Source organism: Ranitomeya variabilis, chromosome 2 (genome assembly GCF_051348905.1).
Source record: "Ranitomeya variabilis isolate aRanVar5 chromosome 2, aRanVar5.hap1, whole genome shotgun sequence".
Classification (NCBI taxonomy): domain Eukaryota; kingdom Metazoa; phylum Chordata; class Amphibia; order Anura; family Dendrobatidae; genus Ranitomeya; species Ranitomeya variabilis.
In genome coordinates this window covers 140,252,512-140,272,471 of record NC_135233.1, presented here as the reverse complement: position 1 = coordinate 140,272,471, position 19,960 = coordinate 140,252,512, and the positions used below count along the sequence as shown (strand labels likewise).

General features: G+C 46.7%; 1 protein-coding gene across 5 annotated transcripts in view; it reads left to right on the top strand.

Annotated features, from left to right (window-relative positions):
* UTRN (utrophin) overlaps nucleotides 1–19,960 on the top strand; it is an 846,507-nt gene that overhangs the window by 644,675 nt on the left and 181,872 nt on the right. For 3 of the 5 annotated variants that reach the window (XM_077283029.1, XM_077283031.1, XM_077283034.1), the window contains 3 exons: nucleotides 3,611–3,689; nucleotides 5,593–5,653; nucleotides 7,164–7,220. In XM_077283029.1, coding sequence (XP_077139144.1) covers nucleotides 3,611–3,689; nucleotides 5,593–5,653; nucleotides 7,164–7,220 — 197 coding nt within the window. The remainder of the gene's footprint in view (nucleotides 1–3,610; nucleotides 3,690–5,592; nucleotides 5,654–7,163; nucleotides 7,221–19,960) is intronic. The other 2 variants (XM_077283030.1, XM_077283032.1) reach the window with 1 other exon arrangement.

The following is a 19,960-nucleotide window of genomic DNA, read 5'->3' as shown; positions in this document are numbered from 1 at the left end:
TATTTATTAGACTGTCTGTTCAATCCCCCACTTAAAAAAGAAAGGGCAGTTGTAGACTTTGTGGTCTTAAGGCCCCGTCTCACATAGCGAGATCGCTAGCGAGATCGCTGCTGAGTCACAAGTTTTGTGACGCAACAGCGACCTCCATAGCGATCTCGCTATGTGTGACACGTACCAGCGATCAGGCCCCTGCTGCGAGATCGCTGGTCGTGTCGGAATGGCCTGGACCTTTTTTTGGTCGTTGAGGCCCCGCTGACATTGCTGAATCGGTGTGTGTGACACCGATCCAGCGATGTCTTCACTGGTAACCAGGGTAAACATCGGGTTACTAAGCGCAGGGCCGCGCTTAGTAACCCGATGTTTACCCTGGTTACCAGCGTAAATGTAAAAAAAAACAAACAATACATACTCGCCTTCTGATGTCCGTCAGGTCCCTTGCCGTCTGCTTCCTGCTCTCACTGACTGCCGGCCGTACAGTGAGAAGTGAGAGCACAGCAGTGACGTCACCGCTGCGCTCTGCTCTCAGTGTACGGCGGCTCAGTCAGTGTGGGAAGCAGACGGCAAGGGACCTGGACACCGAAAGGCGAGTATGTACTGTTTGTTTTTTTTGGTAACCAGGGTAAATATCGGGTTACTAAGCGCGGCCCTGCGCTTAGTAACCCGATGTTTACCCTGGTTACCCGGGTGCTGCAGGGGGACTTCGGCATCGTTGAAGACAGTTTCAACGATGCCGAACTCGTTCCCCTGATCGTTGGTCGCTGGGGAGAGCGGTCTGTGTGACAGCTCCCCAGCGACCACACAGCGACTTACCAACGATCACGGCCAGGTCATATCGCTGGTCGTGATCGTTGGTAAATCGAGTGAGACGGGGCCTTTAGAGCTTATCAGAACCAAACTGGCATCATTTGGAACAATGTATCATCTACTTTTTAAAAACAAGAATGTAATTGACTTAAAGGATACAGACGTAGCATGTTTTAAAGGGGTGTCCGGACTTAGGCTGCAAGTATGCAATCACTTTATGTGACTGCAGACTTGTGAATTCTCACATCGCGACCACAGTGGGGATTCTCTGGCGCTGGGAGCAGGTGGTCAACTGTCAGAGAGTATGCGATATGCATACTTCTGGTCACATTCCAACTAGACTGTTTATTGACTAGCTCAATAAACTAGCATTGAGCAAGGCTGCGTCCATCTGGTTGGCTTGTGATTGCATGTGTGCAAATTATATATTTGTGGTTATACTACTGCAGACTTATGAATCCTCACATCGCTCGCGCTGCGCACTGTGAGGGTTCTTCAGTACCGGCTCCAGGAGTGGCAGATAGAGAGTAACTGCATACTTATAGTGTAAGGCTGGACAACCCCTTTAAAGGTAAGGTACTGCATTTGTAGATCATTAATAAATCACTGTAATGTAGCATAACATGCTGCTATAACCAAGTTTTAAATGCATGTGAAACAGATTTCGTGTGTTATATGTGTTTAAAGAAGGAACTGGGGGCTGACATCTTGGTTTTGCAGCAGTAGCAGGGCACTAACAGTGTCATTTTACAGCACCCCATGGACATAGGAGATAATAGACCGGCGAGGACCCTATCTATAACATTGGAGAGGTGTTAGCAGTGAGCTGGGCACGCCTCTGTGGGTACACAATTCACTGCTGTAGGTGTGACTAGCAGCCATTTTATTATAGCCCAGTGCTCTCTGCCAAGCTCCACTAAGGGTACTGTCACACATTGAAATTTCGATCGCTACGACGGTACGATTCGTGACGTTCTAGCGATATCGTTACGATATCGCTGTGTCTGACACGCTACTGCGATCAGACACCCTGCTGAGAATCGTACGTCGTAGCAGATCGTTTGGAACTTTCTTTCGTCGCTGGATCTCCCGCTGTCATCGCTGGATCGTTGTGTGTGACAGCGATCCAGCGATGTGTTCGCTGGTAACCAGGGTAAACATCGGGTAACTAAGCGCAGGGCCGCGCTTAGTAACCCGATGTTTACTGTGGTTACCAGCGTAAACGTAAAAAAAACAAACAGTACATACTCACATGCCGGTGTCTGTCCCTCGGCGAAAGCTTCTCTGCACTGTGTAAGCACCAGAGCCGGAAAGCGAGCACAGCGGTGACGTCACCGCTGTGCTTTCCGGCCGCTGTGCTTACACAGTGCAGAGAAGCACAGCGCCGAGGGACAGACACCGGCATGTGAGTATGTACTGTTTGTTTTTTTTACGTTTACGCTGGTAACCAGGGTAAACATCGGGTTACTAAGCGCGGCCCTGCGCTTAGCAACCCGATGTTTACCCTGGTTACCCGGGGACTTCGGCATCGCTCCAGCGCCGTGATTGCAACGTGTGACAGCAGTCTACAACGCTGGAGCGATAATAGTACGACGCTGCGACGTCACGAATCGTGCCGTCGTAGCGATCGAAATTTCAATGTGTGACAGTACCCTTACTCTCTATCACAGGAGCTCCATTCACTCCATTAAGCTGCATTCCCAGCCTGCAGAGAGAGGTGACACCTGACACCTCTCTGCCATACAATGTATCTCTCCCCTCCCTCCACAATGCCTGGCCATTCACTGCAGACCTGGAGCTCCTTCTTATTACTGAGGGATGAGTCACAGACAGCTCTGCACAGACAATGCTGCTCCATACACACCACATAAACTAACTGTGCTTCTGATGCAGTAACTGCTGGTGATAGCAGATCACAGGGCAGTCACACACAAAATGGCTCTGCCCTGTGATGCTGCTTTTCATTCTGCCCCAGGGATATTAGACCACCCAAAAGGGGACGGAAATGCGGATGTCAGCAGTTACTGCCCAGATTTTCCAGCTAACAGTAAAGCTGGTAAGTCTCACTATAGCTGCTTGAGGTCTAAAACGGAAAATGCTCCCCCTAGTGGTCAATATATATATTTGTAAGAAAATATATAATATTTTTCATATATAAATGTTTGCAAACAGTGCAAACATTGCATTAATACATTTTATTTACTATTTTAAGCTTAATTTCACAAAAAAACAAACTACAAGAAAACTGGTGGCACCTTCCCTTTAAGCTAAAACACAAGAAAGAAATCACAATGCAGAAAGTTAACACGACAATGAAAACAATTGAATTTGTTTAGTTAAGGGTCTTACTGCATCATGGTATGTTTGTAATTTTAAGAAATGCTAAATCTCTATTGTTTTATATTTGATTTAATATCTATTCCCTTTACAACATATTCAGCAGATGGGCTAGGGTCATGCGACCCCGACTGATCATTCCAAAAATTGCTGTGTAGTGCACTGATCAGCAAACAAAAGCATGGAGCTTCTGTATGAGTAAGCGCACAGAGCGGCTCAGTAAAAAGTTAATAAAGACTTTCTATTGAGCCTGTATATATACGTATGTACGTCCATGTTGGAGCTCAATGCTTCTGTCTGCTGATGAGTGCGCTGTAGATCTGCTTTTGGAGCTACTGGTTGGGGTCTCAGGTCCCCGACCAACACCCATCTGATTAGCAAAAGATGAGGTATTAAATAAAACAGTAAGTACCCTTTCAATATATTAAATGCATTGTTTGCTCATAATGAATTTTTGGTGGCTTTCTAGGCAGCAGTTGAAGAACGTCTTAAACAACTTCAAGAGGCTCATCGAGATTTTGGCCCTACATCCCAACACTTCTTGTCCAGTAAGTTAAAGATGTAAATTCTGCTATATATACACACACAGTGGGAGAAATAAGTATTTGATCCCTTGCTGGTTTTGTAAGTTGGCCCACGGACAAAAACATGAACAGTCTATAATTTTAATTTTCTATAATTTTAAGGGTAGGATACTTTTAACATTGAGGGATAGAATATAAAAAATAAAATCCAGAGACTCACATTGTATAAATCATATACATTTTTTTCATGTCTTTGTCAGTGGGCAAACTTAAAAAATCAGCAAGGGACACCACCACATTATGGGTGTCAGGTCCGAGCATTCCTACATGAACAGTTTCCTGGAAAGTGGATTGGTCGTCGTGGGCCAGTTGAATGGCCACCAAAGTCTCCCGATCTGACCCCCTTAGACTTTTATCTTTGGGGTCATCTGAAGGCAGTTGTCTATGCTGTGTTGGAATGCTAACACAGGCTTCCAGTATCCGTTGTTTCAGATACTGTACGTCTCGTATCGCAAGGCAGTTGTCTGTGCTGAGAAGATACGAGATGTGCAGCATCTGAAACAACGGATACTGGAAGCCTGTGCTAGCATTTCTTCTGCGGTGTTGCTATCAGGGTGTCAAAAGTGGGAGAAGAGGGTTGCATTGACAATCCAACACAATGGGCAGCACTTTGAACACATTTTATAAGTGGTCATAAGCTTGTAAATAACTCATGAAAGAATAAAGTTACGTTAAAACCAAGCACACCATTGCTTTTCTTGTGAAATTCTCAATAAGTTTGATGTGTCACATGACCCTCTTCCCATTGGAAAAAATAAAGTTGGATCCAAAATGGCCAACTTCAAAATGGCCGCCATGGTCATCACCCATCTTGAAAAGTTTCCCCCCTCCCATGTACTAATGTGCCACAAACAGGAAGTTGATATCACCAACCATTCCCATTTTATTTACCGTAGGTGTAAATTGCCCACCCTGTATATATATATAGAGAGAGAGAGAGAGAGAGAAAAAGCCAACCAGCACTCCTAATGTGAACACGTGCAAAGCTGCAAACTGCATCATATAGATAAAAAAGAACACAGCAGCACATGTACATGAATCTAGGCCATGTGAAAACACAGACAAATATTCAATATGAATTATACTTCTCAAAAATATTTTTTCACACATTTTTTCAAAACATTTTTTTTTCATAAAACTTACAGTAATAGATGAAATGAAGATTCTTAGTGCATAAATTGGCCAATTCATGTGTGCCCATCAACCATGGCAAGGTGATCTCCCTGTGATGGGTCCTACTCTACCGTACATGCCACTCTTGGGCCACCAGCCTACAACTATGGACAAAACATGTCACTCTGGGCTAAACCTACAATTTATGGGCAGGTAGAGTTGATTACTGCCACCTGCAAGGTCAGTGGGAGGAGTGCAAGATAAGCCTGGATGCAGCCACATCAAATAACTAAATAGAGAAAAAAAGCCAACCAGCACTCCTAATGTGAACACGTGCAAAGCTGCAAACTGCATCATATAGATAAAAAAGAACACAGCAGCACATGTACATGAATTTAGGCCATGTGAAAACATATATATATATGTATATATACATCTGCAACTGATAAGATTGAGCTGAGGTACGAAAAGTATTCAGACCCCTTTAAATTTTTCACTCTTTGTTTCATTGCAGCCATTTGGTAAATTCAAAAAAGTTATTTTTTTTCTCCTTAATGTGCACTCCGCACTCCATCTTGACTGAAAAAAAAACAAATGTAATTTTTGCAAATTTATTAAAAAAGAAAAACTGAAATATCACATTTTAATTATTAAATCTAAAAATATGTTATTACTTGTTTAGGTTATTTGATATTATTTTTTTTTTTGTTTTACCCATTACGTCTAATAGTTCTTCTATTCTTCTTACTCATAGCCTCAGTTCAGCTTCCATGGCAACGATCCGTTTCACTAAACAAAGTGCCCTACTACATTAAGTAAGTTTTTCTTCATATTATTTCTGATTTGTTGTGTTTTGTTATTGACTTGTCAACGTGTCTTATGTTGGTAGACGGCCAGGTGTGGCGCTGTTGTCCAAGTATAAAGGCATTTACTGGTTATTTTTATTACATATATTCATCAATTTGAAGTAGTCTTCACAGTCAGAAAGAGTAGATCAATTAAAAGGTACAATGCTACAAACATTTGTAAAAATTATTAATGTATAACATAGAACCATGATTTGATAATTTAAAGGGATCCTATCATCGGATTTTCTCAATGTATAGTGCAGCCGCCACCTTTAAGGCCTATCTTACAGTATTCTAGTAAGCTGTATGTAAGTCCACAGTCCCCTCTGCATAACACTAAGAAGACCTTTTATTATACCCCCATACGGTGGCGGTCCTGTCCGATAGGCATGTCTGGAGTTTGATGCTGCGCCTCCTCTCTCCTTGCCTCCTCTCTGTCCTCCTTCCCTGCTTTATGTAGATGACGTGTCCTATGTCTACCACACAGTGTTTCCCAATCCCGCTCCTGCAGGCAGAGCAAAGTACTGTAGTTTGCATGTGGCGGCTTGACTTCCAGATCTTTGGCCCTTCATGCTCACTACAGTATTGGCTCTGCCCTTTCCAGGAGCTCGATGGGAGACACTGAGTGGATATCATAGAACATGTCATCATAGGAGCACAGTGATCGTAAGGGAGGAGGCGTCAGATCAAGACTAGAGGTGCCCATCGGACCGGACTGCTCTGTATGTGGGGAAAGATATTTTTTTATGCTATGCAGATGGGGTTGGGGACTTCCATACAGCTTACTAGAATGCTGTAAATGAGGCCTTAAAGGTACTTTATATTTGGAAAACCTGGTGTCAGGTTCCCTTTAAGGTTACTAGCTGTTTACCATTGGAACATATAATAACACATTTCATACTCATGAAATAACATAGGAACATAAAAATATATATTTATCATCATAATTCAATTGTTTCCAAAATATCTGCTCTTTTCTGTAAATGTAAGTGAATATATGATCATACAAAACTCACAAAACGGATGACATTTGTAATCTTTATACTTTTTGAGTAAATTAGTATCAATATGTGAATACATGAGACTTTGTAATTTTTCTTATTAGGAGAAAAGACATAGTACACATTTTCTTCAAATCCAGCAACTAGTAATTACTTATGGCCTTTCTGGAGTATCGCTGTGAAATTTTAGAAACCTTAGTTATTACAACCTGTCTAGTGTAGAGCAGTGAATGGGAGGGGGAGGAGGGAGATGCAGCTGGACTTCCTTTGTGTAAGGTGGCTTTCTCATTGTGTTCTTTGTTGAGTAATACAAATTTTTTTTTATTATTTATATTTTGTGTAAAATTAAAATCAAAAGTGGTCTTGATGTCTGCTCACTTCTTAAATGTTGGGACAAGTTTAAGAAAAGAGTTGATTAGTTGGTTAAGGTTTATATTCTTGTGAAGAGAAGTAAGTGGTTTCTTTGAATCTAAAAGTTCTTCCAGTGAAGATTGCGGCAAGCCTTTGACTCCAAGGTTGCATTCTAGGAACAGGTAAGAGCATAAGAGCACAGTGTGTGCATGTAAGCATGCTTTGTCTATGGTATATTTCAACAAATAAAGGCAATTTTAAAGGTGGAAAAATTAAGCAAAATACTAAAACTGCATAAAAACGGTTTAGAGTCAGTTATATGCATATAGGACACAAAGAGATTTGTTTTTCAGACCAGAACTGGTACTAGTGGAAAAAGAACTTGGATTATGAAACAGTAGACCCCATAGAGACATGTGATATGTCTGACACTATAGACAACCCATTGTGGTAGAGAAGGGGTCTCCTTCCCCCTTGGACCTCATGTTGCTTGCCATGCTTTAAATAATGGTGGATCACCTCATTAATGACTAAAGAATAATTTCACTATCATGAAATGTATTTATTTTGCTTGCTTAAATATCACCATCATATCCCGCAGCGCTTTACAGACATTATCATCACTGTCCCCACTGAGGTTCGCAAACTAAATTTCCCACCTTTGTCTTTGGCATGTGGGAGAAAACCAGAGAACCCAGAGGAAAACCACGCAAACATAGGGTGGATTTACCGAGTCCTTGTACATATTGCCTTTGGTGGAATGTGAACCCAGGACTGAAAAGCCACCTTGCTAACCACTAAGCCACCATGCTGCCCATATGATATGCTGAAAGTATTTTGGCTTTAAAAGAACCAGAAAAAAAATTAAGATTGTGGCAAAAAAATGAATAATATTATGTTCTTAGTTGTGAAGCACAATGCTGTGGTAGACGACTAATGTACTATTAATTGACTTCTATTTATACAGATATTACAGTGGGCTTACTTTCTTGGAATAAATCTTATCTCTGTACTTGACGGTCGCTGCTTTTACATCTGTCTCAAAACTGTTTGATGAATTTGATGTGACCTTGTTATAAGCAGTGTTATTATTTGATACGAATCTGTAAGATATGCATTATCGAAATGACCTGCACAGGATTTTAGAGGGGAAGTGCAAGGAGACTGCTCTAGCGAGTGCTGCTCGCTCGCACCAAGTAGCTATAGTTTCCCTTCAACACTAATTAACTTTAAAGGGATTGTGCACTGCCGGACAACTTCTTTTCAAAACTCCCACTGTACTAAATAAAATCTGAAAAAAGCACACTTGTATCCCAGTCTGGCACCACTCATATGCTCTGAGCACTGTGCAGGCTGCAGCCCATCAGTGCTGGACAACTCCTATAAGTGTGTGCAATGAGAATTGGCATGACGTAAGGGGTACACGTGACTCATGACCACCTTTACTGACTTAAATTGCCTAACCTTAATTACTTACTGAATCCGATCTATCGTAAACTGCCTTATCATAAGGTCCCCTCCTGAATAATGACATTACACCAGATTTGGATTAAATGGCCACAGCAGACTTTTAGGGTACTGTCACACTCTGCGACTTTCCAACGATCACGACCAGCGATACGACCTGGCCGTGATCGTTGGAAAGTCGTTGTATGGTCGCTGGAGAGCTGTCACACAGACCGCTCTCCAGCGACCAACGATGCCGAGGGTCCCGGGTAACCAGGGCAAACATCGGGTTACTAAGCGCAGGGCCGCGTTTAGTAACCCGATGTTTACCGTGGTTACCAGCGTAAAAGTAAAAAACAAACAAACCGTACATACTCACATTCCGGTGTCCTTCAGGTCCCTTGCCATCTGCTTCCCGCACTGACTGAGTGCCGCCGTAAAGTGAAAGCAGATCACAGCGGTGACGTCGCCGCTGTGCTCTGCTTTCACTTTCCGGCCGGCAGTCAGTCAGAGCGGGAAGCAGACTGCAAGGGACCTGAAGGACACCGGAATGTGAGTATGTACGTTTTTTTTTTTTAACTTTTACGCTGGTAACCAGGGTAAACATTGGGTTACTAAGCGCGGCCCTGCACTTAGTAACCCGATGTTTACCCTGGTTACAAGCGAATGCATCACTGGATCGCTGTCACACACAACGATCCAGCGATGACAGCGGGAGATCCAGCGACGAAAGAAAGTTTCAAACGATCTGCTACGACGTACGATTCTCAGCAGGGTCCCTGATCGCTGCTGCGTGTCAGACACAGCGATATCGTATGGATATCGCAGGAACGTCACGGATCGTACCGTCGTAGCGACAAAAGTGCCACTGTGAGACGGTACCCTTATTAAACATACAATACAACATGTAAACAATATCCCCCCCAGGGAGTGGTGGTCCTCTAAGCCTAAAAAATAACCTTGCATAAATTCAAATTGTGTACCTTGGCCTCCAGGCTTAGTCTTGCCTCCAGCCGCTAAGCACCAGCTCGGAGGCAGGTAATGACCAACCCGGCCAAACCAACCGATTACCAAATCCTTTAATCAGCCCCTCCACGGGCTGATCTACCACAACCACTCGCAATCCACTCCGGGGGAGTCCAGGACCACTAGAGGTGTCCCCCCCTACAATCTGCCATTCCCCTCTTTCCACCAACTTCGAGGACCTCACTCCCCCGCCACCAACATAAATGTTTTGACACCTCAAACATTTGTGTCCCTCCACTCCTTCAAACTCATCTCAATTCCTTCCTGAACAGCGAGACACCACATGTCGACCCCCATTGCATTTAAATGCATGACATCTGCCCTCCAATATTCGCCCTTTCCGGATTCCAAATTTACATGACTTACTACCAACGCCCCATTCCGCGCCATGAACCGAGATACCGCCCTATTTACTTTTATTCTGGCCTTATTTATCCCCTCAATTGAGCGAGCACCGCGCCACACCTTCCTAGGGATAATATCCGACCAGACAACTAACAACTTCGGAAACGCCGCCCAAAGTCTTAAAATGTCGAACTTTATGTCCTTTATCAATTCCCTACGGGGCCTCTTGCCTAAGTCATTCCCGCCCAAATGAATTACTACCACATCGGAAGCTCGATCCAAACGAACAAACTGGTGGAACTCCGGCAAAAACTGGCTCCATATCATTCCGCGTTTCCCGATCCACCGCAGAATCGCTGTCTCTCTTGAGAACCGCAGTTGCCGTCCGTCCGGCCGAATTGCAAAGCCGCCCAAAAAACGAAAGAGTGGCCCATGATCCACACCCGCCGGTGCTCGCAGCCTGAAATAGATAACACAACAATAAGAAAAAAACAACTCAACTATTAAACCATTAGACCAAGTCCGGGCGGATATAGGAAATGAATCTCCTCGACTCCCACCGCCCGATCTTTTTAACCACCTCCTCGCCCAGGCCCCTCCTGGCAGCTTCTGTCGCTGCGCCGATCCTAAATGAGTGCCCACTGTAATCCCCCCGGTGAAATTCCCCCTGCGATCAAACATTTCTTAAAAACCGCTATGAACTGAAATCGAGATAAAAAGGAACCGTACTCATGGACCAAAAGGGGGTTGGACAACCCTCCGCCCATCCCCATGAAAGCATTGACACACAGGACCGGGCATAACGGGGAACCGCCCACCTTAAATAACACCACTTTACAGCCTTTACCTTGACTGTCTGTCTTGAAAAATCGAAGCCGAATAACTACCCTATCATTATACATGTCCACATCTACCCTCAACAAGCCCCCTTCGGTTCTTTTAGAGGGGCTGACCAACTCCCCTAACCGAAAGGCTCCAAAGAACGCTAATGCGAAGGCCGCCTTAAAAAGAATTATTTCCCATTGCGATGAACAGACAGAAGCTAACTGATTGCCCAAAATTAGCAATACCTCGTATGATACCGGGCGTCTTTTATCGCTCACTGCCCAACCTTTTCTCCATCCCTTTAACGTCTGAACTACCAAAAAAGACTTTGTGACGTCCTTAAGGCCCGGAGCCTTGAAACCAAATGCAATGCCCGCCAACAACTTGTTCAGTCTCGCCACGGACCAACCCGACTCTTTAGCATGCCCGATCAACAACAATAATCTGCTCTCATCCTGTAGCCCCGCCTCTAAAGAAACACCCCACTCTTCCCAAGTACCCCATGCCTGCTGATACTGCCTCCAAGACGTAGCCGATAAAGAATTCTGAAACAGATAATCTACTGCCCGCCAGGAAGCTTCCATAACTCCGCTGGGCACTCCCGGCCTGTTGACTCCGCCTGAGGTACCAATTCTCGAAAACGATCTCCCTGCAAGTGAGAAAGAGCAACAGAGACAGGGTTAGAAGCCATCGTCCTGACCTCCGCCACAATCCACAAATTCAAAGATAAGCCCAAAAACACCAAACGCTGCAAAATTTTTACTACCGCCGGTGAATCAGCCGACAGTGAATTTATTGCCACGGCAACCGCATCGGACCCACATGGAAAACGAATCTTCCTGTCTTGCACACTTACCCCATAACGACAACGCAACAGCGATAGGAAACAAATGAGGAAGAACCCGATTTTGTAGCCAACCTTGGTCCCGCCAGAAACCAGGCCATTCAGCCAACAACCAACTGCCTTGAAAAAACAAACCAAAACCACGATCGTCCACCACGGCAATGATGAAACCCAAATCATCTGAATTCACGACCGGTTTTATCCAGATAGACATTCCGTTGTAATTCTCCAAAAAATTTGCCCATACTGCCAAATCTTCACGCAGTTCCTTCTTTAGTCTGATAAAATGAACCGGAGATCGAACGCCCTTGGTCTCCAAAGACAACCTGCGGCAGAATGCCCTTCCCATCGGCATGATACGGCAAGCGAAGTTCAATTTGCCAAGCAAAGATTGTACCTCCCTCAGCTTCAATTTTTTAGCACTACATGCCCTAGACACCTCTTCGCTCAGAGCGCTAACCTTCTCTCCAAGCAACCTGCACACCATTTCTAAGGTATCGATTTCTATACCCAGAAAACTCAGAACAGTGACTGGACCCACAGTTTTGTCCGCAGCTAAAGGAACCCCGAAAATCTTGCACACTCTCTCCATAGTGTGCAATAGCACCGATCAATCGGTACTTTGAGCCGGGCCTATAAACAGGAAATCATCCAGATAGTGAATGCAAGATTTCAAGCCCGACACGTCTTTCACCACCCACTCCAAAAAGGTGCTAAAAGTTTCGAAGTACGCGCAGGAAAGGGAACAACCCATGGGGACACATCGATCGACGAAAAAACCTCCATCCCAATAGCAACCCAGAAGATGCATACTCTCCGGGTGAACCGGGATTAGCCTGAACGCGGCTTCGATATCCGTTTTCGCCAACAGTGCGCCACTCCCACATACCCGCACCCAATCCATAGCCGCATCAAATGAAGTGTAAATCACCGAACATAACTGAGGGTCAATTCCGTCATTTACTGAGGACCCTTTCGGAAAGGACAGATGATGAATCAATCTGAATTTATTGGGTTCCTTTTTTGGTACCACGCCCAACGGGGAAACCCTCAAATTGCGTATAGGGGCAACTGGAAAAGGGCCGGCCATCCTGCCCAATTTAACTTCGCTTTCCAGCTTATTAGCAACCACGTCAGGAAATTGCAGAGCCGATTTCAAATTTTTTGTGGAAAAATTATGTGCCACATCCACGAATGGAATACGGAAACCATCCCGAAAACCTCCTTCTAACAAAGCTGCAGCTGGTGTATCAGGGTACCTATTTAGAAATGGCACCATCACGTCCAGACGAATTGGCGTCATTCCTTTTTTCTCCGCTTCTCTGTCTGCCACCCTTAAAACATTTGGATGAACCATGTGGTCCCCCGCAAGTTGCACATTCATGCTTGAATTTGCATTTTCCCCCAAATTTACATGATCCCTCATTGAATGCAAAGCACAGTCCTCTCTGCATTGCCGCTGAGTGTCCCGACTGCCTTGAACCCCCAGCGCTTCCAGGAAAAAACTGGCTGCCTGACCCGAAACGTGACGGAACCATAACCTTCATCCACAAAGCTATATCTTTGTGATCCCACCGAATACTGGGCCAAATGGCCTTCCGCTGCCGGAATTGCTCATCATATCTGAGCCAATCTTGGCCCCCGTAAGTTCGATAAGCTTCCCCAATCGCATCCATGTAACAAAAGAGCCCCGAGCAGTTCTCGGGGGACCTCTCCCCAATCACACTCGCCAAAATGGTGAATGCCTGCAACCAATTAGAAAATGTCCTAGGAATCAGCCTAAAACGCCTTTTCTCTTCCTCCTCTTTTTTTTAAATCGTCTTTGCGCAGCCTGTCCAATTGAAAACACTCTAGTGGTAATAAGGAGAATATTTCCACGTAATCCCCTTTCCAAATTTTCTCCCTAGTTTCACTTTTTAAGTGTGCACCCAACGGTCCCTCAAAACAAACGTATACCTCCCCACGGGCCGCGTCATCCAAACACACTGAGGTATCTTTTTCCGCTTCCCCTGCCTGACTGGCAACAGACACGCTAACCGATGGTACGGCAGCACTCGGCGCCGCAGCATCATTCCCTACGTTATCTGACGACATAGTCCCAGAACTAATACCAGCAAACCCCCCCAAAGAGAACCCCTCAAACCCGAAACTTCCCCCGGATTCCCAAGCCATGCTGCAAAAGGAGAAGACCCCAGGTTTGAACCCCCCGATCCCCATAGCGCCGCCAGATCTCTAAGCCCATGCATGATAAGTCCTCCCGACTAACACCGACAGAGGGAGCTAACACAGGGGTACATGAAAGAAAAGGATTGTCCTCACCTAGCTGCCCGAGCGCTGAGGACCCGGCAGCCGAAGATCCTGAAGCCAGACGAACGTGCTCCTCTCCTGGGCTCTCTATCCGTTGATCCCCGGCTAAGTCAGACGGCCGACTGCCGCCCTGTGATACCCCATCCGAAGGTGCAGGGTCCCTTGCTGCCGATGCCACCGCTGTGAAGATGCCTGAGCCAGCGTAGCGCTGCCCGTGCTGGGAAGTGTTCCTGTCCGCAGCTGTGACATGACCTGACCCCCTGGTTGGACTCAGCCCCGGCCTGCGCTGGCTAGAGGAAGTCAGCCCTCCAGCTCCGTGCCCCGTCCCAGGCAGAGCGCTGCTGACAGGGCCGGCAGAACGCCGCCCGCTAGATGCCCCACGCCGAGAGGCCTGGGAATAAGGCCCCCGCCTCCTGGAAGTGCCCTCTCCTCCGCGCCGAGCAGGCTCACCTGACCTGGTGCAGCACGCCGCTCCTGGTCCCGACACCTAGTCAGACACACTCCGAGGAGGAGGCCGACACCTCCCCCTGCTGCAGGCCCCGTCGTGCCACCGGATTCCTCCCGGCTCTGCCGCAGGCCGCTGCTGCACCGCTGTTCGCGTCGCCCACCGGAGGGTCCCGAAAGGGGCTCCTGATACAGCGCCGGGCCCGAGGGGTGACGTCAGGGCTCAAGAGTGCCGGAGGCCTGAACCTCCGCGGCCGGCATCCCTCTGCTGGTAGCTTGGCCGGTCCCGTCACCGCTCCGTCCAGAAGGCTGCTGACGGACTGCTGCAGCCATTCGGTGCCCTGTGTGCTGGCCTGTTCGCGCAGCCTCTGCAATAAGGCCTCCACGTCCATCACTGGAGATTTCAGCAACCGCTGGACCAGTAGGTGAGCGTGGCAGTTGCTGAGGTGAAATTGGCAGTTTTTTCTCCAGATCACCCCCTCAGAAAGCTCCCCCTGCTTGCTCCTCCCTGCCTCAACCAAACCCCGCCCCCCCTGTGTCCAATTCAAAAATACACAGTCCAAGGAAACTATTTAACCCCGACTTGCCCTTGCCTACACTGAGGCTCTGCCATTCCCCGTGACCCCGTCATGCTGGCCTCCCTTGAGGGCCAGGGGCCCAGTACGACCTTTCCTGAGCTGTGCAATGAAAATTGACAGAGCTGCGCAATGAGAATTGACAGAGCTGCGCAATGAAATGGATGAGTGCAATCCGATAAAAAATCCAATACATAATCGGATTGCACCATGATGAATACTACTAATCAATGATTATTTGTTCAGCTGCGATTTTTTTTCTCACCTTGGATCGGACTGAGACAAAAATCGCAGCATACTGTGAGTGGCAGCGTATATTGGATGAGACTCGTAAATGCAAGTCAATGATCGCAAGAAAAAAAAATGTCAGTGTCTCCTGGATGGCAGGCTGGCGGTGATATTTTACATGACTACTCAGCAAATCCAGATGTAGTGGAGTTGGGCTCTTTGCCGGACAAATGGATTATCGGTAGACAGGCGAGGATATCTTTTTTTTTTTTTATTTTCCTTTTGAAATTAATAAATACCGTATATACTCGAGTATAAGCCGAGATTTTCAGCCCAAATTTTTGGGCTGAAAGTGCCCCCTCGGCTTATACTCGAGTCACGGTCTGTGGCAGGGTCGGCGGGTGAGGGGGAGAGGGCGCTGAGGCATACTTACCTAGTCCCGGCGATCCTGTCACTCCCCCTGCCCGTCCCACGGTCTCCGGGTGCAGCAGCCTCTTCCCCTGAGCGGTCACGTGGGACCGCTCATTAGAGAAATGAATAGGCTGCTCCACCTCCCATAGGGGCGGAGCCGCCTATTCATTTCTCTAATGAAGCGGTGCCGGTGACCGCTGACAGAGGAAGAGGCTGCGGCACCGAACACAGGCAGGGGGAAGGAGCGGGACGCCGGGAGCAGGTAAGTATGTCATATTCACCTGTCCTGGTTCCACACGCCGGGCGCTGTCTCCATCTTCCCGGCGTCTCTCTCTCCTCACTGACTGCAGGCAGAGGGCGCGATGACGCATATAGTGTGCGCGCCGCCCTCTGCCTGATCAGTCAGTGCAGGGAGACGCCGGGAAGATGGCGCCGAGAAGCTGCAAGCAAGACAGGTGAGTATGTGTTTTATTATTTTTATTGCAGCAGCAGCAGCACAGCTATGGGGCAATAATGGACGGTGCAGAGCACTATATGGCACAGCTATGGGGCAATGGTGCAGAGCACTGTATGGCACAGCTATGGGGCAGTAATGGTGCAGAGCACTATATGGCACAGCTATGGGGCAATAATGGACGGTGCAGAGCACTATATGGCAGAGCTATGGGGCAATGGTGCAGAGCACTGTATGGCACAGCTATGGGGCAGTAATGGTGCAGAGCACTGTATGGCACAGCTATGGGGCAGTAATGGTGCAGAGCACTATATGGCACAGCTATGGGGCAATAATGAATGGTGCAGAGCACTATATGGCAGAGCTATGGGGCAATAATGGTGCAGAGCACTGTATGGCACAGCTATGGGGCAGTAATGGTGCAGAGCACTATATGGCACAGCTATGGGGCAGTAATGGTGCAGAGCACTGTATGGCACAGCTATGGGGCAGTAATGGTGCAGAGCACTATATGGCACAGCTATGGGGCAGTAATGGTGCAGAGCACTGTATGGCACAGCTATGGGGCAGTAATGGTGCAGAGCACTATATGGCACAGCTATGGGGCAGTAATGGTGCAGAGCACTATATGGCACAGCTATGGGGCAGTAATGGTGCAGAGCACTGTATGGCACAGCTATGGGGCAGTAATGGTGCAGAGCACTATATGGCACAGCTATGGGGCAGTAATGGTGCAGAGCACTGTATGGCACAGCTATGGGGCAATAATGGTGCAGAGCACTATATGGCACAGCTATGGGGCAGTAATGGTGCAGAGCACTGTATGGCACAGCTATGGGGCAATAATGGTGCAGAGCACTATATGGCACAGCTATGGGGCAATAATGGTGCAGAGCACTATATGGCACAGCTATGGGGCCATAATGAACAGTATGGAGCATCTATTTTTATTTTTGAAATTCACCGGTAGCTGTTGCATTTTCCACCCTAGGCTTATACTCGAGTCAATAAGTTTTCCCAGTTTTTTGTGGCAAAATTAGGGGGGTCGGCTTATACTCGGGTCGGCTTATACTCGAGTATATACGGTAGGTAGTTTTTATTTCACATAAAGGACTTTGTATTGTTATTTCAATTAAAGGAATTTACTTGGAATGGGTCTTTATTACATTTGACTATGGGGTCAGTAATGGGGGTGTCTAATAGATGACTCTCCATAATTAACCCCTGGGCTTGATGTTTGCTGACATCAACCCCAATACTATTACCCCACTTGCCACCGCACCAGAGCTAAGTCCTAGAATTGATGCATCTAATGGATGCATCATTTCTGGGGCAGCTGAGGGCTGATGTTCTTAGTCTGGGAGGGGCCCAATATCCATGACCCCTTCGTAGGCTATTATTATCAGCTATTATTATTATTAGCTTGCATTTGTCTGCCTAGCCTTTGCTGGTTATTAATTATAGAGGGCACATCACTGTCATTACCAGTAAAGACTAAGTAGACAGCTGGAAGCTGACACTATTAGCCTGGGAAGTAACATGTTTATTACCCCCTTCCCAGACTATAAACATCACCCCTTAGCTGTTGGCTGGTTAAGAAAAATAAGGGGGACCCCACGCCATTTTTTCTTTTATTAATTTAATTATTAGCTAAATACCGTATTTCTAGGATTATAAGAGGCACTTTTTCGCCCAAATTTTGGGGGAAAATGGGGGTGCATCTTATAATGCGAATGTACCTTACCGGTACCATTGCTGCAGGCAGCAGGCTGGGATGAAGGGGTGTCCGGCGGTGCTGTGGGTGTCTGGCGCTGCTATCCAGTGCTCTGCGGGTGTCTCCAGTGCCCGGCGGCGCTGCGGGGGTGTCTGGCGGTGCTACTGCGAGTGTCCGGCGCTGCTGCCTGGTGCTTTGCTGGTGTCTTCAGTGCTGCGGGTGCACGGCCGGCACTGTCCGATGCTGCTGCGGCGGTCTCCGATGCTGCTGGGGCCCATCCCGGCAGTCCCATGATTTCCTGTGCGGTGGACTAGAAAATGGCTGACAGGAAAAGGCGCATGCGCAGATGGAGGTCTCAGCACCAAGATCTCGGGAGATGAGATTCCAGCACTGAAATCTCATCTCCCGAGATCTCGTTGCCAAGATCTCCATCTGCGCATTTGCCGCTCCCCCAGCGGCCATTTTCTTGGAGTCCACCACACAGGATATCATCGGACTGCCGGGGTTCTGGCCTTTCACAAGATGTCGGCAGAGCCCCGGGCACACGCAGCACTGGAGACACCAGCAGAGCACCAGGCAGCAGCGCCGGACACCCACAACAGGACCGTTGGACACCCCCAAAGCGGCGCCAGGCATTGTAGATACCCACAGAGCACCGAGCAGCAGTGCCAGACACTAGCAGCACTGCCGGACACCCCTTCATCCCAGCCTGCGGCTTGCAGCATCACCCCACTCCTGCCTCCTCCAGCAGCGACCCTGGTTCCCCGCTTCACCGCAGCCACCACCCCCGGTAAGCAATAAGACGCATGGATGATAAGAAGCACCACCATTCTATTAAAAAAAATGTTTTTACTATTTTTCTCCTCAAAATTTGGGGTGCGTCTTATAATCCGGAGCGTCTTATAAAGCGAAAAATACGGTACATGTACTGTAAGGTACAATACACTGATTTTATATCTCAATGATATCTATTTATCTATCAATATCTGTATATAAGATTGTTTTATTAGTTAGAAAACTACCTTTAAATGACAGAGAATTTCAGTATGTAAAAGCTGATGTAAAAAATGCATTGCATACGGATTGCATGCGCATGTCATACGGATGTTAGGTGAGAAAAATTGCATTGTACTCACATGACACTCGCCCTACTTTTTAGGAACAACATCGGACATATTTTTTTTTCACGCTGATGAGTGTGAGCCCTAAAGCTGAGAGATTGCACTTTAAGCCAATATTAATAATATTACTGTATCTTGAATATTTTTGGTAAACAGTTAAAACCCCAAAACTTGTGTGACTGTCCAAATATTTCTGGACCTAATTGTAAGTAACATTAGAAGGTGACTTTTATTAAGTGTTTCAGATAAAATTATACTTGCTCTTTTGTAATATAGAGAAAAGGAAAATGGTTACTGCTATTCAAATGAGGACCATACGCACAGCAGTTCCAGTATATGGGATAGAAGCCCAGCTGTGGACATAAAATTCATATGCAAACTGGTATTGAAAGCTGAGGCCACCATGCAACATTTACAAAAGTTCAGGAGAGGGACAGTAGAACCCATGAATAGCAGCCATACTTCATGTTGGGCAATTTTATATCAGAAAAGAAAAGGTTCTGCAGTCATGTCAAACCTTTTTAATGATGAGCTAGAGGCATACAAAAAAGCAGCAGGATGTTGATATTTTTAGGATTAATTATCCTTAAGCAATTAAAATAGGCATTAGATATTTGCCATTGCATATTTAACTTAAAGGGGTTGTCGACTACTAGGACAACCCGTTCTCATTCCCCATGCTTTGCCCCTATAAAATATAAAGCTTATACTCGCCTCCCGTTCCGGCGGCGTTCCCATGGTGTCGGCACTCGCGGTCCCAGTGCTCTTATGCGATTGTGTGACACTTGGTACCAGTCAGTGCTGGCGTCACTGTCCCCGCCTTCGGATAAATTAGACATGAAGAGGAAGTTCAGGCTGCAGCTTATCTCTGACTTCTTCTTTATGCTCAATTCATCTGAAGGCGGGGAGAGCGACGTCAGCGCTGATTGGGCACCGGGCATCACTTATCATGCAACCGCATGAGAGCCCCGGGACCTCTAGCGCCGACACCACAGGAACAGCGCCAGCACGGGAGGTGAGTATAGGCTTTATTAATTTTATCGAGGACAAGTGAGGGGAATGAGAAGGGGTTGTCCTAGTAGTGGACAACACCTTTAATAGTAAAAAGATGCTGAGATTGTACTGGAATAGAAAGCATGATCCAGATACAAGGCAACTTAGAGTCTATAGTGCAAATGCACT